The 24,684-nt window shown below is 37.4% G+C and overlaps 1 protein-coding gene across 3 annotated transcripts; it reads left to right on the plus strand.

The window, feature by feature from the left end:
* The first annotated feature begins 54 nt into the window (after positions 1–54).
* PPWD1 (peptidylprolyl isomerase domain and WD repeat containing 1) lies at positions 55–23,703 on the plus strand. Of its 3 annotated transcripts, XM_062212103.1 has the most exons (13): positions 219–287; positions 591–614; positions 779–791; positions 3,920–4,022; positions 5,827–5,927; positions 6,068–6,188; positions 9,772–10,219; positions 14,106–14,296; positions 16,856–17,045; positions 18,028–18,209; positions 19,691–19,772; positions 21,530–21,712; positions 23,031–23,701. In XM_062212103.1, exons 1-13 carry the CDS (start codon positions 219–221, stop codon positions 23,172–23,174), a joined length of 1,851 nt encoding a protein of 616 aa, XP_062068087.1. In that variant the 3' UTR covers positions 23,175–23,701. The 3 variants fall into 3 exon arrangements, with proteins under 3 accessions (XP_062068086.1, XP_062068087.1, XP_062068088.1); XM_062212102.1 differs by lacking the exons at positions 591–614; positions 779–791 and having other exon boundaries at positions 55–287; positions 23,031–23,700; XM_062212104.1 differs by lacking the exons at positions 219–287; positions 591–614; positions 779–791 and having other exon boundaries at positions 3,971–4,022; positions 5,827–5,852; positions 6,166–6,188; positions 23,031–23,703.
* The last annotated feature ends 981 nt before the right edge of the window (positions 23,704–24,684 follow it).

A 24,684-nucleotide genomic window follows, 5' to 3' on the forward strand; every position in this document is an offset into this window, starting at 1 on the left:
CGGAGACTCTGACGGAAGGCTGCGCCGCTGCCGTTTGATTGGTAGCCCAGCTGTGCGTCTGCGTCGCGCCTCTTCTGACGATACGGACAAGATGGCGGCGGACAGTGGCAGCGATTCGCAATTGCGGAGGAGAAGGCGCCGAGATGCGGGGGACCCGGAAAAAACGGAACTCAGTGGCAGAGACCTGACAACGGCGGTGGCCGTAGATCAAGAAAACAATGAGGAGAGTGAAGAGCGTTGGGTTGGGCCTTTACCTGTGGAGGCAACATTGGCCAAGAAGAGAAAAGGTAGCTGTAGAGAAGCCCAGGGCAAATTGGAATGCTGCGTCCGCCGAGTGGGAGGGTTAAATTCAAGCAAGACCTGAAAAGGGATCTTCTGTGATTGCATGGTTTGTGCTCTCAGAATAGAAAGGTCGTCCTCTTACTTCTGGCCACTCTACTTGCACATCTACCAGTAATAGTGGTTTGGGATTAGTGCAGCGTCTTTTTGATAATAGCTAACACTGTTGACCACTGGTTTATTATAGATGCTAGAGCTGACGTTTTCCTATACTTATTATGCAATTGCCGCCTCTCATTTAATTCCCGCAGCAGCCATGTAAAGTTGGAGTTCATGTCTGCATTTCGCAGGAGCGAAAAATGATCTAGTTCTCTTTACGGCTTTAGTTCAGGAATGATGTGTTTTGGGGTGCGGGAGAAAAACGATACCCATAAGAATCAAGAGTAGGTTAAGAGAATTTCAACCTTGAGTCTTGAATTAATGAATTTTCAGACTTAAGGGAAGTTACTTAAGCATCTGAGTCAGAAATTGTTTTCATCCAGAGCCAAAGGTCTATGGGTTTCAAACATACTCGGGATATCATGGGCCAAAGCATTTTGCCAATAACGTGAAATAATGACAAATTTTTTTAACAAATAAAAGAAGTGGAGAAACTAATAGATTAAATTGTCTTGGTTTTCCAGTTTGTGAAATGTTCCCCTTATACATTTAAGACAATTAAAATGTAATCTAAGTTCACTCTCCCCTACTTAGAACTCTTAAGTAATTTTATTTTCAAAACAAAGCATTTTATGATATGATTGCTCCTTACCTCCCAAGTACATTGTCCATTACTCTCCTTTCCCAGACCCTTACTTTGAGTTTCAACCATAGTAAACCACTTGAGAATGCCCATGTATTCTTTCTCCCCAGGCTACCCACCGGGCGTATTAGGGTGTCTGTCTGGAATAATTTCCCTCACCCCTTTCACTGGATTAACTTTTGTACAGACTTTGGCACTGAATCTGTCATCTCCTGTGAGAAGCCTTGTGACGTCTCCAGCCTAGACTTCATTTCTGAAGCATATTGATTGTAATCCTTAATGTTTATTTTATGAATTTATGATTAAAATCCCCTCCTTTTTTTGTTTGTTTTTTGTTGTTTTGTTTGAAATGTGAAGAGACAGAAATCTTCCGTCCACTGGTTCACTCTCCAAATGCTCACAACAACCAGGGCTAGGCCATGCTGAAGCCAGGAGCCCAGCAGTCAATTCCATTCTCCTATGTGGGTGGCAAGGACCCAAATACTTAAATCATCAAGTACTTGTTGCTACCTACTGGGCTGTGCATTAGCAGGGAGCTGGGTGTCTCAAATAGGGACTTAATTTAAGCAACTTAACTGCTTAGCCACAGGCCAGTCCCTGAAGCCACGTGTTTGAACATTATTTACTAACACACTTAGACTTCCTTGTCTTTTTTTACTGCTTGGTCTTCCTATTAAATGTTCCAAAGCAAGAGCTGGTATTGTGACAAAGTGGGTTAAATGTTCCATGGAAAACTTTTCCTTCGTGGCACTTGTTACAGTTTGTGTGTTTATTTGTGTTACCTGGTTACTGCTATAAGTATAGACTGTAAAAACAAGGATCATGCTGTTTTGCTCCAATTTGATAGAGTGATTTTCATATAGCAGGTACTCATAAATATTTAGTAATGAATGAGTATTAAAATGCATGTGCTAATACTTAATTATTTTATATTGTTAATGAAATAAATGAGGGTAAGCAGAACAGTCCAACAATATTGAGATGCTGATAGTAGTGTTAGGAAACAGGTATCTTATAAACTTAACATAATAGAGACAGAGATAGAAATTACTAGGTGTGAAAATTTTTACCTTAAGTTAGAAGCTTTTTTTTTTTTTTTTGACAGAGCTGGTGAGAGAGAGAGACAGAGAGAAAGGTCTTCCTTTTTCCATTGGTTCACTCCCCAAATGGTCACTACAGCCGGAGCTATGCTGAGCCGAAGCCAGGAGCCAGGTGCTTCCTCCTGGTCTCCAACGCAGGTGCAGGCACCCATGCATTTGGACCATCCTCTACTGCCCTCCCCGGGCCACAGCAGAGAGCTGGACTGGAAGAGGAACAACCAGGACCAGAACCCGATGCCCGGCCTGCGCCGTGGCTTAACAGGCTAATCCTCCGCCTTGCGGCCAGGCCAGCACACTGGGTTCTAGTCCTGGTTGGGGCGGCGGATTCTATCCTGGTTGCCCCTCTTCCAGGCCAGCTCTCTGCTATGGCCCGGGAAGGCAGTGGAGGATGGCCCAAGTGCTTGGGCCCTGCACCTGCATGGGAGACCAGGAGAAGCACCTGGCTCCTGGCTTCGGATCAGCGTGGTGCGCTGGCCACAGCGGCCATTGGAGGGTGAACCAACGGCAAAAAGGAAGACCTTTCTCCTCTCTGTCTCTCTCTCTCTCACTATCCACTCTGCCTGTCAAAAAAAAAAGAACCAGGTGCCCTTATGGGATGCCGGTGCCGCAGGCGGAGGATTAGCCAAGTGAGCCATGGCACCAGCCCCCAGAAGCTTATTGTTTTTAAGCCCGCCAATAATGCCTTCAGTTTGAAGACAAAGTTGAAACTAAATAACTTTGAAACATTAGAAGAATATCATTGAAAATTTATCTAAAAGGACAGCTGTTTAATAATTTTAACTTACCAGAGATGGAACTATGGTGTTTAACATGTTCTACATACATTTTGAAGAAGACATATGGCACTAGTTTTAATTAAACTGTTTTAGGACAGGAACTTTCATACTCTTACTCTGTATTCCCATGAAACTTATTTTGTTCTCAGTAAATATTTAAGAGTGAACTAATAAGCAAAAAAAAGGAATCTGAATCAGGATTAAATTTAGCTGCATATTACAGAAAAACAGAAATAATGTTAAAAAATAATAAAGGTATTTTAAGTGTAGAAGTCACAAAGTAGGCAGTCCAGGATTAGTATGGAGACTTAAAAGACTCCTAAGCTCTTTCTAACTTCCTACCATAATATAACCCTCATCTTGAAGCACTAATAATTGGTTGGACAAGGTTAGGAAGATAATTATTACATTTTCGTGAAATTTCATAAGTTCTGTTTTTTGTTGTTGTGTATATGTTATTTTTTTTTAAAGAATTGATAGACTGGCTGGCGCCGTGGCTCACTAGGCTAATCCTCTGCCTGTGGCGCCGGCACCCCATGTTCTAGTCCCGGTTGAGGTGTCAGTTCTGTCCCTGTTGCTCCTCTTCCATTCCATCTCTCTGCTGTGTCCCGGGAAGGCAGTGGAGGATGGCCCAGGTCCTTGGGCCCTACACCCACATGGGAGACCAGGAGGAAGCACCTGGCTCCTGGCTTCAGGTCGGCGCAGCGCGCCAGCCGCAACTCACCAGCCATAGTGACCACTTGGGGGGTGAACCAACGGAAAAAGGAAGACCTTTCTCTGTCTCTCTCTCTCTCTCTCACTGTCTAACTGCCTGTCAAAAAAAAAAAAAAAAAAAGAATTGATAGACTGCACTTCATTTCATGTTAAAGGAGAGAAATACAAATAGAACATGGAAAATTCTAAGTGAAGAAATTACAAAATAATATTTAATTTATTCATTTGTTAAACTTTTTTCCCCTCAGTTCTAGAGTTTGAAAGAGTTTATCTTGATAATCTCCCCAGTGCAAGCATGTATGAACGGAGTTACATGCATAGAGATGTTATCACCCATGTGGTGTGTACCAAGTAAGTCTGTCACTTTTTTTTTTTTCCTGAGCAGGTTATTAAAAAAAAATTCTACTTTCAGATTGATATGGATTTGTTAAAGTAATTTTGGATTTTACAGATCTCTATTTAATTCCACAGATTCTGTGATAGTTCGTGTTAAAGGTCTGTGTGTTCTTCCAATGTTATATGATGAATGCATTCTGTAAAACAAAACTCCCTAGCTTATGGATATGTTTTCTGAAGCTAAAAGCCAAGAGGTGGTGTCTGAGATTCCCTGAAGAAGAGGGGTCATTACTTAAAATGGAATTCATTGGCTTATTTCTCTAATAAAGAAAATGATAAGAACTGAGACATTTGTAAATATTAAAGGATTTTCAGAATGGATGAATGAGGGATTTGGGGAAGGAGAATAGTAGTAACATTTTACTGTTTGTTGAGCTCATAGTATGTACTGTGCCAAGGCTTTTTCCTAAGTTACTTAAGAACAATCTTGTGAAGTAGTATATGATCTTCATTTAAAGATGAAGAAACTGAAGTTTAGAGAGGTTGAATGACAGATGAGGCTGAAGAAGAAATAAAAGGGCTAAATGCTATAAGGATTTCTATTCTTTAACAGATTTTGAACATGTGAGCAGGACAGAGATTTAAGATTCAATTTTTTTTTGAAGGACCACTCTGGCTGTAGTGAGATGAATGGATTGAAATAAGTCAAGAATAGATACAAGGAGAGCAGTTAGGAGACTAATGTAGAAATCTGAATGAGCGATATGATGGTAGCTTGGAGGATATTAGCCATGAGTATGGATAGTAGATCTATTGGTCTCTTGAAGAAAAATTTCATTTCAGATATAAAATGTATAGGATAAATCTGACCAAATATTAGCACCATTCCTGATTCAAAGATACCAGCCTATAGATACTGCCATTGCTGTTACTTTCTCCTCAAGTTTGTTTTGTTTTTTAATCCAAGGTATTGGAGTATAATAGAAAGATTGTAGGTTTTGTGGCTAGGTAAATCTAAAAACCATTCACTAGCCATGGATCTGGGGTATGTAAATCTTAACATTTCAAAACTACTTCCTAAATTGGATGTGGTTTATTGATTGTGAGAAATATATCATTTAAATATAAGATGTTATTAGTAGGGAAAACTGGGTGTACTACTTCACAATTTTTGTTTTGAAAACTTAAAACTATCCTGAAATAAAAAGTAAAAAAAAAATTAGAAAACTATCCCAATTTGGATAATAATAAAAATACCCATCTAAAAGGGTTACTGTAAAGATTAAGGAAATATGTGTAAAGTACCTGGCATACACTTTCAGTAAACAGAAGTAAATAAGTAAAAATCTGTAAAACCACATGTACTTTATAGAGAAGACTATTGTTTTTAAATCCTTGTGATACTTAACATAGCCAAAATACTTTCAGAAGGATATAAAAGAAACTTATGTTGAATTTGAGGTTTATTTATAAACTTCTGAAAAATAGTGTACATTTTCTCATGAAAAGGCTGTTAATAGGGTAGTTTTATCAGTAAGAAATCCTGAATTCTAGTTAATTCCTAGCAGACTTTCTTTTTAATGTCATATCCTAGTTCAAATCTGATCCTAATTCATGGGGAATTTAACACAGCAGCAACTGAAAGTAGCGAAAAAAGAGCTTCAAAATTTGTAATGTTCTATTTATCCTACTAGTGGTCTGCATAAAGGAAGATTAAAAACCTATTATGAAAGAGTCAAAGATTTTCAGTGAATGATTTCTTTTATAGTGACTCATAGATCTATTTTAGTAATTAATACTTCAATTTTTATATATGCAGGACAGATTTTATTATTACTGCCAGTCATGATGGACATGTTAAGTTCTGGAAAAAAATAGAAGAGGGAATTGAATTTGTTAAACATTTTCGTAGTCATCTAGGTAAGAATTTTACCTTTTTATTTGTAGTTCTCGTTTAAACTGTACTAGTCAATGTTTCATTAATCTTTGGGTTTTTTTCTTTGAATCATGCATATTTCTTTATTAGTATTTACCAGAATGTTTTAATTTGATTTAAATAGGCATTATTGAAAGTATTGCAGTTAGCTCTGAGGGAGCATTGTTCTGCTCTGTGGGTGATGATAAAGCAATGAAGGTGTTTGACGTGGTGAACTTTGACATGATCAATATGCTGAAGCTTGGGTAAGTCTTTTGTAAAGTCTGTATTTTTTTTAAAGTTAGTGAAACAATTTTTAAACCAAACTTCACCATTTCACAGGTTGTTTTTAAAAAGAATAACACTATATCAATGCAAGAATGCACTTTTGGGTTCTACTTGTGAAAATGGATAGGATGATTCATTGTTACTATATTATTTTGAGGCTTGCGCTGTGTTTTTTCTCATTTATAACAGAGATTCCAAAGTGCATTTTTTTTAAAGATTTATTTTATTTTACTTGAAAGAGTTACACAGAGAGGGAAGGAGAGGCAGAGGGAGAGAGAGAGAGAGGTCTTCCATCTGCTGGTTCACTCCCCAGTTGACCACAACCACAACAGCCGGAGCTGTGCCAATCCAAAGACAGGAGCCAGGAGCCTGGAGCCTCTTCCAGGTCCCCCACACAGGTGCAGGGGCCCAAGGACCTGAGCCATCTTCCAAGCGGGTGCAGGGGCCTAAGTACTTAGGCTATCTTCTACTGCTTTCTCAGGCCACAGCAGAGAGCTGGATCGGAAGTGGAGCAGCCAGGATCGAACCAACACCCATATGGGATGCCAGCACTGCAGGCAGCAGCCTTACCCACTAAGCCGCAGCATCAGCCCCCCAGAGTGTAACTTAACAAGGATTTGTTATATCTGATTAACAGTATGTAGTAAATTGATTGACATCCATTATGTTTAATGGATCCATTATGTCTAAGAATTAACTTCTTTTCTGGAGTGTAGTTATTTCAGTAATAGGGAATTGTGTTTTATGCTTCAAAAAGTTAATGGATCTTTGGAATTAAATGGTAAGATAGGTGCAAAAATATTTTTGAAATCTTTATGTAATATGTATTTTCCATTTACTTTTTGAAGATCCATAGTGTAAGATTTATATATGTGTTTGGAATTCATCAGTAATGTTAAGTTTTGGAGTATGTTGAAAGTCAAATACTTTTTTTAAAGCATGTCCTTTTTAAGATACCATACTGTGTTTGTGCACATCTAGGTGAATGTCAGCTTTAAAGTCAAAAAGTTTTGGAACTTGCCTTAGTGTGCTTGGATGCCGTAACAGAAGGCCACAGACTATGTGACTGAAACAATAGAAATTTGTTTTCTCACATGTTTGGAGTCTGGAAAGTTCAAGATTGATATTCCAGCAGCTTTTGGTTTCTGATAAGGTCCAGATTGAGAGACTCAGAGAGACTGACCCTTCTAACCGCCTCCATGATCCCATTTAGCCTTAATTACCTCCTAAAGACTTTATGTCTAGAAAGTCCTATTATGGACTAAATTGTGTCCATAATTCAAATAATTCCATATTTTAGAATTTCCTTCAAAATCAGTTTATGGTTTTATGAACCACTAAAGGAAGTGTTATTTTTACTGTTGGAACTTACTTTTTGACCACAAATAGAATTATCTAACTTGATTATCTGCCTTATTCTCCAGCTTTGTTTTCTAAGATGTTAGCTTTTTTAAAAATAAAGTCTATTTAGAAATGTTGAACACTGGCCCCTTGAAGATAGTCAAATCCATGTATTTCAGGTTTTGTTAGCAATGCTAAAAGAAAGTTCCTGCATTGCAGCATAGTGGACTAAGCCACTGCCTGAGTTGGGGATGTCCTGGCTACTCTGCTTCTGATCCAGCTCCATGTTAATGAACCTAGGAAATCAGCAGAAGATAGCCCAAGTACTTGGGCCCCTGCGCGCATGTGGGAAACTCAGGTGAAGCTCCTGGCTTCAGCCTGACCCAGACTTCACTGTTGTGGCGATTTGAAGGGTGAACCCATAAACGGAAGAGCTCTCTCACTGTAACTCTCTGTCTCTCCCTCTTTGTATAACTCTGCCTTTCAGATAAATAAGTCTTTAAAAAGAAATAAATGCAAAAAGAAGAGTTCCAAAAAGATTTTGAGCATTACTATCATGGCTGGAATAATCTTTTTAGCTTCTCAGAATACTAATTTGAATCAGACAATATTCATTTGAGGATATAAGTTTGATATAATGATTAATTCTGTTCTTTTTAGTTCTTTTATATTTGTTTACCAGGCAGCCTATTCAAAGTTTATAGTTTATTATATAAAAACTAATTAATGATGAGTATAATAGGATAATGTTTTCTTTTGAGCATAGTCATAACTAAAATATTTTTATTTTAAATATTTTGAAAATAGGTTTTTAAAAAAGATTTGTTTATTTACTTGAAAGGCAGAGTTACAGAGAGATAGAATCTTCCATCTACTGGTTCACTCCCCAAATGGCTGCAACGGCTGGGGCTGGGCCAGGCCAAAGCTGGGAGCCAGGAGCTTCTGCTGGGTCACCCATGTGGGTGCAGGGGCCCAAGAAATTGGGCCATCCTACTTTCCCAGGTGCACTAGCAGGAAGCTGGATAAGAAATGGAGCAGCCAGGACTTGAACCCATGCCCAAATGGGATGCCAGCATCGCAAGTCACAGCTTTACCTGCTATGCGACAACACCGGCCCCTGAAAATGGATTTATAAAGTATACTGTTACATGCTAAGTTATTTAAAAGAAAGTTATACCTGGACTTTTATAGAGATCCAAAGATAATGTCCCAGAGCATCTTAAGGCTGAGTTCTGATTAGGTTTCCTTATCTACTCAAGAGAAATAAGTGGTCTGCTATCTGCAGTTCTCTTCTTGTGGCTTGAAAGATCTTTAGATGTTATTCTCATCACATTGATGAGGTCATAAGGGGCCAGTGCTGTGGCGTAGTGGGTAAAACCGCCGCCTGCAGTGTCAACATCCCACATGGGGGTGCCAGTTCAATTCCCGGCTACTCTGTTTCCAATCCAGCTCTCTGCTATGGACTGGGAAAGCAGTGGAAGATGGTCTGAGTCCTTGGACCCCTGCACCTGCATGGGAGACCCAAAGAAGCTCTTGGCTCCTGGCTCCACATCAGCCTGGCTCTAGCCAGTGTGGCCAACTGGGGAGTGAACCAGCAGATGGAAGACCTCTTTCTCTCTCTCTGCCTCTCCTTCTCTCTCTGTGTAACTCTGCTTTTCAAATAAATAAATCTTAAAAAAAAAAAAAAAAAAATAGGCTGGCGCTGTGGCTCAACAGGCTAATCTTCCACCTAGCGGCGCTGGCACACCGGGTTCTAGTCCAGGTCAGGGCGCCAGATTCTGTCCCAGTTGCCCCTCTTCCATGCCAGCTCTCTGCTGTGGCCCGGGAGTGCAGTAGAGGATGGCCCAAGTGCTTGGGCCCTGCACCCCATGGGAGACCAGGAGAAGCACCTGGCTCCTGGCTTCAGATCAGCGTGGTGCGCCTGCCGCAGCACGCCAACCGTGGCGGCCATTGGAGGGTGAACCAACGGCAAAGGAAGACCTTTCTCTCTGTCTCTCTGTCCACTCTGCCTGTCCAAAAAAAAAAAAAAGAAAGAAAGAAAGAAAGAAGGATAATAAGGTAGCTATTCTTGGCTGCTTTTCCCCATTGTGTATCTCTGCTACCTTTCAGCAAAGAATCCAGGTCTAAATCACTAGCCATGACATTTTGGTAGTAGTGCAAGGAAGTTGCTTACTTGTTGTACTGACCTTTTTTTCCTCCCTCAATTTTTTACTCTTTTAGCTACTTTCCTGGACAATGTGAGTGGATCTATTGCCCAGGAGATGCCATATCTTCTGTTGCCGCTTCTGAGAAAAGTACAGGAAAAATTTTCATTTATGATGGTCGAGGAGATAACCAGCCACTTCATATTTTTGACAAGCTCCATACATCACCTCTTACTCAAATACGACTAAACCCAGTTTACAAAGCAGTAGTGTCTTCTGACAAATCTGGAATGATTGAATACTGGACTGGACCTCCTCATGAATATAAATTTCCTAAAAATGTGAACTGGGAATATAAAACTGACACAGATTTATATGAATTTGCCAAGTGTAAGGCATATCCAACCAGCATATGTTTTTCACCTGATGGGAAGAAGATAGCTACTATTGGTTCCGACAGAAAAGTTAGAATTTTCAGGTTTTTAACTGGAAAACTCATGCGTGTCTTTGATGAATCATTAAGTGTAAGTGCAATTGAATCACATTTTATTCTTAAAATGTCTGTTTTGTGTGGTTTCTTGAGAGATGTTTTTTCAGGAAATAGATGTTTAGATTGATCATTATTTTCTTTTAGCTATCTTCTATCTTGCATTGTAACTCTATTACTTAGGTATATTATGTGATATTTACCAAGCCAGTTATTCCCTATTTATGTGGTTGGGTATTATTTTCCAGTTTTGTTTGCAAGTTCATCCTTTGATGATCCTCAAAATCCATTCTAGGCCACCTTCTGTTCTCTCTATTCACTGCTATATTCTCCCAAATTTATTTATGTAGCTTTCTATTATGAACAAATCTGGTTGTTGTCTTCGTAAATAACACCACTATCCATCTGAATGCATAAGCCAGCAACCTTAGTCAGCCTTAACTCTTTCTCCTTACCTATTTTTCATGTCCCGCCAATTTTACTTTCTAAATATACTTTAAATCACCCCATTTCTTTTCAGCACAGCTATCATTACCCTAGTACATAATCTTTTGCCTGACCTAATGCATAGCCTACTGCCTGAATCTACCCTGGATTCCTCCTGCCATTGCACTCTGCACCAGAGCAGCCTTTTAGATCCACATATCTGGTCATGTCATTCCTTTGCCTAGACTCTTTCAGTGATTTCCTGTTCTTAGAATCAACAACAAAATAGTGGCCTACCATACAGCCTCTGTCTACTACCATTCCAGCCTGCTGTCAAGCCTCCTTTCCTCTACCTTAGCCTAGCAGTTTGGACCTTCTTTCAGTTTCTTAAACATGTCCACTGCCGCCGCTACCACTTGTATATGCTGTTTCTTTTCCCTGGAGTGAAACCTCCCTACACACATGACTCCATTGTCATTTTCCACTTTTCAACTGAAGGTTCACTTGTCTAAGTAGCTTTTGGAATGTGACTGATTATCACTTCTCGGCCTTTTGGCTAAGATCGAGTGTGGAATGTGACTGATTATTACTTTGTTTGGTATGATTATATTTGGTTACTGTGTTATCAGCCAATGAGGATTAAGCTCCATGTGATGTTTAGCCTCACAATTCTTTATCACTAAAAACAGCTCTTGACACAGAATTACTCAAGTGACTCTAGCCTTCTCTTATTAGACTGCTACAACAATTTATTTTAGAGTATATATAGTTGTAGATTGTTTTTACCCATTCAGAGTTAAGTGGTTTCTGTGGATACTTGAATCTCATCAACTGTTTTCTATCAGAAGGTTTTCTGACTGCTTAAGGTGTGTTGAATCCTCCAATAATCTATGGGTTGAACCTTTCTAACAATAATGCTTATTGTATGACAGTGTCAATTCTACAGTCTTTGGCAGTGACCACTTCAAATTGTATTCTTTGCATTAAGCACTTCAAAAATTGTTATCAACTGATATTAGTGGCTCTCTTTTTTTTGAAGTCATTTAGTAATGAGTTCTGTGTCTGCTTTAAGTAATATAAAACCAGACAAATACGAAGATCTGTTTGCTAGCCAAGTGATCATCATAACAGATTTTCTTGTTGAAAAAAAGTAGATTTCCACTCTGATTTAAGGAGAAACCTTTCTTGATGTTTTCTTCTTTAATGGTGGCCAAAACTCAGGTATCACTTTTAAAACTCTACCAAATTGCAGTTCTTCCAGATTGCTCAGGAAAAAAAAAATTCAGAAAATAGAGACACTCTATATATAGATAATCTTAAAACACACATTCTGTAATGTTTAGTCCATTCTGTTTCTTCATTGTTGTCTTAAATATTTGTTAAAGTGATAGGAATGAGATGGCAACAGGAGGTTAGGAGGAAAACTCATGAAAGAAGTTGAAATTCAGAATGAAAATTTACCAAAAAGCCAGTATCAGTTTAATTAGTTCTTTACAATGCTAGTGACCAAGGATGCCTGGAATCTCACAGTTCCATGTTGGAAAGTGGGGGAGCTTCTAACAGATTAGAATCCTAGTTTAAGAAATTGAATGGGATGATGTGATATTGTATCTTTCAGTATTTATTAACTAAAATACAGATTCTGTGTACCCATGCAATTGTATATTACAGAAGTTCTGCTATGAAAGTTATAATACTTTAAAGGGATTTCTGATCAGGTGTTTATGAGATTGGATTAAATTATGAAATAATTGCATGTGAACAGGTGGCTACTTGTAAACCTTATTTATGTCTTTAAGATTTATTTATTATTTTTGAATGTCAGAGTTACACATAGACAGAAGGAGAGGCAAAGAGAGATCGTCCATCTGCTGGTTCACTCCCCAACTGGCCGCAACGGCCGGAGCTGCGCCGATCTGAAGTCAGGAGCTAGGAGCCTTCTCAGGATCTCCAATACGGGTAAAAGGCCCAAGGACTTAGGCTATCTTCTGCTGCTTTCCCAGGCCACAGCAGAGAGCTGGATTGGAAGTGGAGCAGCGGGGACTTGAACCAGCACCCATATGGGATGCCAGCACTACAGGTGGCGACTTTACCCGCTATACCACAGCGCTGGCCCCAAACCTTATGTCTTGAAAACTGAGTCATCTCTAGCAATTCCTGGGATACAAATAGGCAATATAATACTTGTATGTATTTATAGGTAGATGTAGATATAGATATCAGTCTGTCTGAGATTGGAGACAAGAAAACCTAACAACTAGGTCTTTTAACTATTTTATAAGACCTTGGCTTCCTGCTTGTACTCTAGCAAATATACCTGCTTTTGACATTTAATATCTTATATTATTTTGACCACATCAAGAAAAATTGTAGATTTTCAGTTAATATAAGCATGAAAGAAAGATGGAAGTAAGTGGGACATATCTGGTTTATTTTCACCTGCAATGGAGAGCTACTTTTGAATTCTCTTTGGAACCCTGTCTGAAAAATTGACTATAACGATCATCATACCTTTTAGAAGGCTTATGTAAGTGTACTAATATAATTGAAATGTGACCCCGAACATAAAAATTGTATATTAAGTGTCAAAAGAAAAGTAAGCAAATTTCCAAAGTATATAGGACACTCAGAAAACTCATTTCTCCTAAGTCACACTTACCTTAAGTAATCTAACTTCTCCCTGTTAAAATAACCTGAAATATTTTCTGAAGTATGATGAATTTGTTATAAATTGTGAGATAATAAGACATCATCATACAAAAAATTGAATTTTGCACAAGGATCTCATAGTTTATACCTGCAATGGCCATTATAAGTAGCCTTTAGCCACATGTGGCAACTGAGCACTGATGTCTGTAGTTCAAATTAAGATGTGCTGAAAGTAAACCACCTGCACGGTTTGAAAAGCTTAATTTTGCAAAGACTAAGTTTTTTTTTTTTATATTATTGCTGAAATAATACTTTGGATATATCAAGTTGAATAAAACATTAAGATGAATATCACTTTTTTCTGTAGCTGCTGGGTAATTTTACATGTGTGGTGTGCATTATATTTCACTAGAAAGTGCTTGTCTGAGGCTTTTAAAAGGCAGCAGTCTTGTTCTATAGAAAAGGTATTATATTAACCAGTTGAATTTTTCTTTTTAATTAAAAGAAATACCACTTAGTGTAAAATACTTTATGTTTAAACTTACTAATGTCTTTTAATTTCTACTTAGACTATTTAGAGTGTCTGTTAAGAAGATTATTAGTATACAGACTGTCAATGGCTCTTAATGTGTATTCTGCTTCTCTTCAGATCTTGCTGCCTTTTTTTTTAATATTGTCATACTTCAAAAATTCATGGAAGATGTATATTGTGGATTTCAAAAAAATTTTTGTACCAAAATAAACTTATGTTTTAATTTCATTTTTCCACAGCTTTTAAACACTTGTTTGGGGAGAGGTGTGGAGAGTATGTATGTAACATTTTTGTTAATACATGGTTTGTTTCCTAGATGTTTACTGAACTGCAGCAAATGAGGCAACAGCTACCAGACATGGAATTTGGCCGACGAATGGCTGTAGAACGTGAGTTGGAGAAGGTGGATGCTGTAAGGTTAATTAATATAGTTTTTGATGAAACTGGACACTTCGTACTATATGGAACAATGCTGGGCATTAAAGTTATAAACGTAGAGACAAACCGGTAAGCTTCATTGTGTGTGTTTTTAAAAATGCCCTTATGAGGGACCAGTTCCTCCATCAAGGAAACAATGGGAGTTTTGTTTGTTCCAAGACAAGTGGCATGGTCCCAAATGTCTAAACTTAACCAAATGTTTTGACTGGATTTTCTGTGGTCTCTTGGTTGTTTATAATCTTATGTAAAAAGTTTCCACTTGTGTTTGTAAAAGAAACAGAAAGAAGATATGCATAGTTTCAAGCTTTTTTTTTTTTTTTTAACAAGTTTCAGTCTGTCTTTTGCTTATTGATTTAGCCTGATTCATGTTAAATGTTGCCAACTATTTTAACCACAGAATTCGGCATTACATCCTGCTAGACATAAAATCAGAAGTTAAAATGCATGAAACCACAATAAGCTTTTTGTGAAAACAGTCCATTTGGTCTTAGTACAAAATAGCTACAATCAGATATTGTCACTGAATATAAATGAAAGGAACTTAAAGAATATTTTAAGGACAAAAAAAAAAGCCTTTGTGGTCTACATTCAAACACTTATGCAGACATTCATATTGTAGTTCTTGGTGATATAAAATCTTTGAAAGTTTGCAGAAAGATTGAAATAATAAGAATAGATTAAAATTTTATGTTCAGCTCTCAGTATCTATAAGGGAGATTGGTTCCAGGACACCCATGGATACCAAACTGTGGATGTTCAAGTCTCTTATGTAAAATTTCATAGCATTTGCAAATAACCTATGGCCATCCACTCATTTACTTTAAATCATCTATAGATTACTTCCGATATTTAAGACAATGTAAATGTATGTAAATAGTTATTATACTGTGTAGTTTAGGAAATACTGACAGGGAAAAAAGTGTACATGTTCACAATGACAGGTTTTCTTTATTAAATATTTTTGATCAAAATATTTGCTTGAAGCCATGGATGAGGAACCTGCAGATACAGAAGACTGGCCATATAAATGCATGTTTTGTTTTTATTCTAATAGACTTAACTTTTTAGAAAAATTTTACATTCAAAGCAAAATTGAGAAGAAGGCTTCAGATTTTTCCCATATGCCCTCTGCCCCACCACCACCATGCATAACCCCCATTATCAACATCCTCCACCAGAGTGATACATTTGTTACAACTAATGATCCTGTATTGACATATCATGGTCACTCAGAATCCATAGTTTATGTTAGGGTTCACTCCTAGTGTTGTACATTCTTTGGGTTTGAACAAATGTAACATCAAACAGAATAGTTTCACTGCCCTAAAAAAATCCTCTCTGCTCAGATTGTTTGTCCTAACCTACTTTGTAACTCTTGGCAACTACTAATCTTTATTTTCTCCATAGTTTTGCTCTTTTCTAGAATGTCATATACTTGGAATCCTATAGTATGTAGCTTTGTCAGATTGGCTTCTTTCAGTTAATAATATGCATTTAAGGTTTCTCCTTGTTTTTCTATACTTTAATAGCTCATTTCCTTTTAGAACTGAATAATTATCCATTGGATGTACTACAGTTTATTCCAGTTACCTACTGAAAACATCTTGGTTGCTTCCACATTTTGGCAATTCTGAATAAAACTGATGTAGACACACACATACAGATCTTTTGTGGGTATAACTTTTCAACTCCTTTGGGTAAAAGCCAGGGAACACTATTGCTGAATCCTATGATAACTGTATACATTTTTTAAAGATTTATTTATTTATTTACTTATTTGAAAGAATTAGAGACAAGGAAAAACAGATCTTCCATTCGCTCATTCACTCCCCAAAAGGCTACGATGGCCAGCCTGGGCCAGGCAGAAGCGTGGAGCTTCATCCTGGTCTTCCATGTGGGATGCCAGGGGCCAAGCACTTGGGCCTTCTTCTGTGGCTTTCTCAAGGAGCTGGAACAGAAGTGCAGAAGCCAGAACACAAACTAGCACCCATATGGGATGCCAGTGTCAGCAACCCGTTATACCACAATACCAGCCCCAGGTATATTTTGTTTTTAAAGAAACCACAAAATGTTCCAAAGGGCTGTAGCTTTTACATTGCCATTAGCAATGAGTGAGAGTTCCTATTGCTCCATATACTTGCCAGTATTTCATATTTTCAATGTTCTGATAGGTGTGTGATAGTGTCTTATTTTAGTTTGGAATTTCCCTGATGGCATATGATGTGGAACATCTTTTCATATGCTTATTTGCCATCTGTGTATCTTCTCTGGTGTATTTGTTAAGATGTTTTGTCTATTTTTAAAGTGGATTGTTTATGTTCTTAATGTTGACTTTATGAGTTCTTTATTATTTGGTAATTGTATGTTATCAGGTCTTTTGAAATTATTTTTCTGTTAATCTGTGGCTTTTTATTTTCTTAATGATTTTATTTAATCTGAAAATTATAACTGCCTACCAATGTAAAATGATACTTTGGGGAACAGTAAGAGAAAACACTTTTCAAAGACTTTCACTGGTTTTGTAGATAACAGATAATAGATAATGGATTCCTAGCTTTTATTTGTAAAGTCGTCATTATTAGAATTAATTCTGGCCATGTTATCATGTAAAACATTGTTATTTTCCAGGTGTGTACGGATTTTAGGCAAGCAAGAAAATATTAGAGTGATGCAACTGGCTTTGTTTCAGGGAATAGCCAAAAAGCATCGTGCTGCAACTACTATAGAGATGAAAGCCTCTGAAAACCCTGTTCTTCAGAATATTCAAGCTGACCCAACAATAGTCTGTACATCTTTCAAAAAGAATAGATTTTATATGGTATGTGGAAGTACTAGGAAGTACTAGGAGATAGACCTTAATGTTAGGAATTTTATTTTCTTGGCTTATTAGCCTTCAAATGAAGGTTCTCCTTGGCAGTAACTGTAGACTTTCTAAACAGCCAAAATACAATAGTACATTAGTACTGTAGGATTTTTAACTAGAAGTTTATTTTAATTATTTCTGTACTGTTTTCCATTATGTCTTAAAATTTTTCAGTCTGGCTCCCACAGTTATTTATGCTAAGGTGATAGGAAGTTGGTGGATATGGTCATAATTGCATTCAAAATAGTTTTCAATGTGTGGTTTTTGCAATTTTAATGTTTTTATCATTTTTTCAGGTTTTCTCAAACATAATTTATCTCCTCTAAAACTGTATGACTTCATTCTCTAAATGCATTTTATCTTTTCACTTCATTGTAATGGTGCTACCTTGGAATTATATATTCCCAAGGAAAGTTTTTCCTCTGGAGAATTAAAAGTAATTATGTGTTAGGCATTGTTCTCTCAGCATTTCATATCCATTCATTTAATCTTTAAAATCACCTTTATTGAGAGCTAGGTACTATTATTTCCCACTACAGATGAGGAAAATATTAACAATTCACTTTTCCAGAGTCACATAACTAGTAAATTCAAACCTAGGCAATGAAAAGTAAGCAAAAGATAGCAGGCTGGAGCATACTTAGAAGGCATAAGCAGTACCACAAGTATAGCTGTTACTTTGATAAATGTGTACCCAAGACATTTTGTATCCAAAGGAAATTAAATCTCATTTTAAATTATACATGTTCATTACATGGATTATTTTCATATTAAATAAGTTAGCTGACTTACTTATGATGGGAAGTAATTAAAAAAAAATAGGATTTATTCTGACATGAATTCTTCAAGTATTTCATCAGAAATTAAATTTCCCTGTTAATATAATTTTTTCCAGCTATAAACTTTAATTCACTCACTTTTTTCTCTCCTTTTTCAGTTTACCAAACGAGAACCAGAAGATACAAAAAGTGCAGATTCTGACCGTGATGTTTTTAATGAGAAGCCTTCTAAAGAAGAAGTCATGGCAGCTACTCAAGCTGAAGGACCTAAACGAGTTTCAGACAGTGCCATTATCCACACAAGCATGGGAGACATTCACATCAAACTTTTTCCTGTTGAGTACGTACTGTTTTGCGCTTGTGTAAATAACTATTTAAATGTGTGTGAAGAATCTTAAAATTGTTATTTTGACTTAAGGAATTTTGAAGAATTCAAATGTTTGCTAGAGTACCTATTCCTGGGCTTAATAACTATTCTGCTAGACAGTGGGAAAATTGTATACTTCCTTGTATACACAGGTTCATTTTGAGGACAAAATGTTTTGGCTATGAAGGTACTGAATGTAAACTCAAATGATACACAGTGTGTATCATTATTATCATTAATGATACAACTAAACTCTAGGTTTTGTGCCTGCCTTGTAATTGGCATTTCTCTCAAAACAGATCCTTCAGAGAAGGATAATTATTTTTCCTTTCTGAAATTTGTTCGCCATTTACCACCTCTTCTTTAGTCTCAGTAGTTATCTGCTTTAAAAATGAATTCCAACAAAAAATAAGAGCTTTCATTGGAAAAAAAAAAAACTGAAAAGCACTCTAAACACTTTAAAAGATAGTAAAACACTGGACTGAACACAGTAGAATTATCTATGGCCATTCTTGACCCAAAAGAAGACATCTTTTGTAATACCTTTATTTTAAAGTATGTACTTACAAATATGAGTCATACCGTGTCTTGGTACTGAATAAAGAATGAGACAATTTAAGACCCTTGGATAGTTTAATTTCAAGTGCTCAGAACCCATGCGTCCTTAAGTCCATTTCGTGAGAACTTGGTGTGAGTTTCTCTTGATACTCTACCTTCTAATCTCTGCTGTCAGCCATTTCAGGATAATTTACCATGTGCAACCATTTCATATGATTAGTTATTATTGAGAGGGCTTCATGTTTTTGAGTGTAGTTGTCATTCATTGCCGATTACATTTAGGCGATGTTATTTCTGTGAGTAAGTACTTGATCAGGAATGTGTTACTTTAAAAAAAATTAAAATATACTACTTGGGGCCTGCGCCGTGGCTCACTTAGTTAATCCTCTGCCTGCGGCGCCAGTATCCCATATGGGTGCCGGGTTCTAGTCCCGGTTGCTCCTCTTCCAGTCCAGCTCTCTGCTGTGGCCCGGGAAGGCAGTGGAGGATGGCCCAGGCGCTTGGGCCCCTGCACCTGCATGGGAGACCAGGAGGAAGCACCTGGCTCCTGGCTTCGGATCGGCGTAGCTCCAGCCGTGGCGGCCATTTGGGGAGTGAACCAACGGAAGGAAGACCTTTCTCTCTGTCTCTCTCTCACTGTCTAACTCTATCTGTCAAATAAATAAATAAATTATTAAAAAAAAAACCAAGTTCCTACTTTTAAAAATACATGTACTACTACTTATATGCCCTTTCAACTCCTGCTTATCCTGAGATTAAAAGAGGTTAGGAAAAAAATACTGCCCTTCTAAAAACTCACAAGACATTGACAGTATCATTTAGGAAGTAGACCTACAAAGAAATTTGTCTTAAGATGCTCTGAATCAGTTTCATATTTTTAATGTACATCTTACTAGGTGCCCTAAGACAGTGGAAAACTTCTGTGTTCACAGCAGGAATGGTTATTATAATGGACATACATTTCACCGTATAATTAAGGTAAGTTACACAAATTTCATGTGATTTAACAAATAGTATATTATTGTATAACAAGAGATTTCAGTCAAAGGAATCATCTTTTTCACATTTATTAGTGAGTTAAGGAAAAAGGAAACATGGTCTATTGAAGCCAAAACAAGAATGGATAGTCATGAATACCTGAGATCAAGCATAGGAAAGAGAGACATGGCTACCTTTTGCAGTATTTTGTCAGCAGCCAAGTAAAGAGTAAGATAATGGGCAAATGGCCATGCTGAGATAAAACCTATAACCAAAGTTAACCTATTCTTAGTAGGTGCATAGGTCTAGATCTAGAAAGTAAGATTTTTAAATCAAACAAGAGTCACAATGTCTTCTGTTCAATGAGAATCACTATTAGAGAAGCATAGTGGGCTCAGCCCCAGAATTCTGAGCAGCATTCCATAAAGTGCATGGGGCAGTGATATAGTTCTTGGTTATTAGCAGGTCAGAAATGACACATGGAAAAATCAGATCTCAGTGTCCTGAAGAAATTAGTGGAATGGCTTTTCAAGAAACCCAGAGTATTTGGGGAAAGGGAGGAGAGATGAGGGTAATTATAGAAAATGTAAAATAATGTACAATTCTAAAATGTAATTATAGTATTGACTAATTGAATTTAGACTGTTAGAAAATATAGTTCATATCTGTAAATTGGGAGATCTTTGTATTTTGTTTGAAACACTGATTAAGAAATAGAAGTACACCATCAAAATATATCTTAATAAGGTTTTGATCAAACCACTTTATAGGGTGATTGTTAAGGAAGTGAAGATTTAAATACAAAGCAGTTTTGGCAGAAATGCTTAAAACTGCAAAGAACACAGACACAGGTACTTCAAAACATTATGGGAAATCAAATTAAAAGACTAGTTTAGGGACAGGTGTTTGGCCTAATAGTTAAGATACTGGTTGGGATGCTGCTTCCCACATTAGAGTACATGGCTTTGACTCCCTGCTGGGGATCCTGATTCCAGCTTGTTGCCAATGTAGACTCTTGGAGGTAGTAAAGTAATAGCTTAAGTAGTTGGGTTTCCACCACCCATGTGGGATACCTGGATTGAATTCCTGCTGGCTTCGGTCCAGCCCAGTCCTGGCCATGGTGGGCATTTGGGGAGTGAACTAGTAGATAGGACTTCTGTCTCTTGTCTTTGTCTCTCTTGTCTCTGCCTCTCAAATTTGAAATTGATATTTAAATTTTTAAAACAAAAAGTTAATGGAAAATGTGGATTGTGAAAAACCTAGGCGTGGATTTCAAGATTTTTTTGGCACCAAAGTAAACTTATCTATTAATTCTGTTTTGCCACAAAACTTTCTGGAATACTATTTGTATGTACAGACATGGAGTATGTATATATAGAAAAGGACAAGGGCCAGCGCTATGGTGCAGCAGGTTAAGCCACTGTCTGCAGTGCCAGCATCTCCTATGGGCTCCAGTTCCAGTCCTGGCTGCTCCGTTTCTGAATCAGCTCCCTACTAATGCGCCTGGGAAAGCAGTGGAGGATGCCCCAAGTCTTTGGGCCCCTGCACCCACATGGGAGACCCAGAAGTTCCTGGCTCCTGGCTTCAGCCTGGCTCAGCCCTGGCCGTTGTGGCCATTTGAGGAGTGAACCAGCAGATGGAAGATCTCTCTGTCTCTCCTCTCTGTAACTCTGACTTTAAAATAAATAAATCTTTAAAAAAAGAAGAAGAAGAAAATAAAGGATAATATAATCTGCTTTTGTATTCTTTCTGTTAAGGGCTTCATGATTCAGACAGGAGATCCAACAGGTACTGGTATGGGAGGAGAAAGCATCTGGGGAGGAGAATTTGAAGATGAATTTCATTCAACATTACGGCATGACAGACCTTACACACTCAGCATGGCCAATGCTGGATCAAATACTAATGGATCACAGTTTTTCATAACAGTAGTACCAACGGTAAGTACAACAATCATTATCTAGAACCTACAGGTTCAGAGGTTATGATCTAAGAGAATTAATTCAGTGGAACAGAGAGCTGCATTATTCTCTGTTCTCTGCTTTATTTATATCTGCCAGGTTAAACTATCCTAAGCTGCCTCTTAGTTATTTAGGTAAGATTTCTGCAGAGGGCAGGTGTTTGGTCTAGCAACTAAGATGCCAGTTAGAATGCCTGTGTCCCACATTGGAACTCCACTGGATTCAGTTCCCAGTTCCTAGCTTCAGCATCCCTCAGCTGTTGCAGGCATTTGGGGAGCAAACCAGCAGATGGGAGCTCGCTCTCTGTTTTCTGCCTCTCAACTATAAATAATTTTTTTAAAAATATAAGTGTACAAACTTAATAGGTTTTTGTAGAGAACTTTTAAAGTCTTAACCATAGTTTGTTTAAGCCATGCAGAGTAAACTACCTTTAGGAAACATCTTCTGGCTCCCTTTGGTCTGAATGATGTAGATGCTAAAACTTATATTACACCCTCTTAACTCTAAAGGTTCTAGATCCATTGATCAAACCAACCTCAGATCAAAAATACTTGAAAAAAAACTGCTAACATGTATGGACTTTTTTCATCATTATTCCCTGAATAATAGTAGTTTATCTGTTTACATAAAATGTACATTGCACTAGGTATTACAGATAATCTAGAGATGATTTAAATTATGTGGAGGATATGATTAGGTTATATGCAATGACATGCCATTTTATATAAAAGAACTTGATCATCCATGGATCTGGTATCTGCAGGGGGTCCTATCTAATCCCCTGTAAATATCAAGGGACAACTTCATTAAGTTTTATTGTTAAGGGGCCAATTGTGGCATAGAGGGTAAAACCACTCCTTGGGACACTGGCATTCCATATAGGTGCCATCTGAGTCCTAGCTGCTCTATTCCGATCTGGCTCTCTGCTAATGGCCTGAGAAAAGCAGCAGCAGATGGCCCAAGAGTTTGAGCCTCTGCCCCACCATGTGGGAGACCCAGATGAAGCTCCTGGCTTTTGGCTTTGGCCCGGCCCAGCTCTGGCTATTAAGGCCATTTAGGGAGTAAGCCAGCAGATGGGATCTCTCCTCTCCTCTCCTCCCTCCCACACCACCACTCTCTAACTCTGACATTTGAATAAATGAATCTTTAAAAAGAAACAAAAATGGAACTTTTTTAAAAAAATAGTAAAATGAAGCATAAATTATAAATTTAGGTTTTCTTTAGTTTGCTCACCCACAGAGTGTGATTTTAAAAAATCCAGATGTACTAAAGTTTTTCCATTTGTTCTCCAACACAGCCTTGGCTTGATAATAAGCACACAGTATTCGGACGAGTGACTAAAGGAATGGAAGTTGTTCAGAGGATCTCCAATGTAAAGGTCAATCCCAAAACAGATAAGCCTTATGAGGATGTCAGTATCATAAATATTACTGTCAAATAAAAGACTTTTTTATTTGTAAATAAAAATGCACAAAATTAAACACAAGATTATTTTACATAAGAAAGCTTAAGATTTGCTGAACTTACAAATCATGTTTCAAAGATGCAATGCTGTATTTTTGTATTTTTTATTAAAGGACATTTTTTAAAAACTATCTTTGATTTTACTTGCTGTATTTCTAATTCGGGGATATGTTAAATTTAAATGGACTAAACTCAGGCAAATAGCACTCCTTGTAGGTAGTTTCTCACGAGATTCAAATAATCATTAAACAGAGGAATGTATTCAAAAACATATCAGGTAGTCTGCCCTTGTATGATGAAAAGAGGACAAGACCACTGTGAGTCGATCACCAGGATCCAATTTTATATACCATTTCTTCTGTAAGGTTTCATTTCATGCCAAACAGTTTTGTCTTTTGAACATTGTTAAGGAGTAGTGATAAGTAAAGCCTCAACAAATAAATAAAAACTCTCCAGTTAAAAATATTATTGTATCTTTTCACATATAAGAACCAGAATAAATGAATACCTGAATCCTTGGTTTTATGTGGAAGTTCATTTACTATTCTTTCTATCCTCAAGTTATAGTAAAAATTTTGGTATCTAATAATAGATTAGTAAAAATTGTAAGTCTTGTACTGATATCATTTCCTTACCTATCCATAAAGTAACTATTAAGGGCCACTGCTTCTCATTTCCAGGGAATGTGCTCAACAGACCTGTTTAGGGAATTATATTCTTATGTTTTAAATCTAAGCTTATACTTACATTTGATCAGCAGGAATATTTCATTCATTTTATATCACAGACTCTTATGAGATGGAAGAATATGCAAAATTATGATTTTTAAATTAATATTTTGTCCTTTTAAAAGTAGATCATAAAACGGAACTTAAAATGACTTTTCACTCTGATATTTACTTTTTTTAATTTTAAGTATTTAGACTTAACCACCTAGCTTTACTCTTAATCTAACTTTTGGTACTACTGCCACCAAGTGGTAACGATGCTTTATTTCTCAAAAATACAGTTATTTTGCTTTGATTGAAGATTTTTGACTAGGGGCCGGTACTGTGGCATAGCTGGTAAAGCCGCCATATGAGTGCTAGCATCCTATATGGGTGCCAGTTCAAGTCCCAGCTGCTTCACTTCCGATCCAGCTCTCTGCTATGGCTGGGAAAGCAGAAGATGACTCAAGTTCTTGGGCTCTTGCACATGCCTGGGAGACCCAGAAGAAGCTCCTGGCTCCTGGTTTCAGATTGGCACAGCTCCAGCTGTTGTGGCCACTTGGGGAGTTGAACCAGCAGTCTCTCTCTCTCTCCCTCCCTCCCTCCCTCTCTCTGCCTCTGCCTTTCAAATAAATAAATCTTTAAAAAAAAAAAAAAGATTTTTGACTAATGAATTTTTCCATTCCATCTCACAAATTTAGCCTATTTAATAGACCTAAAAACATACATGGCCTCATCTATTTTTAAAGCCTTTTAAATCTTTTAAATTATCAAGATACA

This window comes from Lepus europaeus, chromosome 15 (genome assembly GCF_033115175.1).
Source record: "Lepus europaeus isolate LE1 chromosome 15, mLepTim1.pri, whole genome shotgun sequence".
Lineage (NCBI taxonomy): Eukaryota > Metazoa > Chordata > Mammalia > Lagomorpha > Leporidae > Lepus > Lepus europaeus.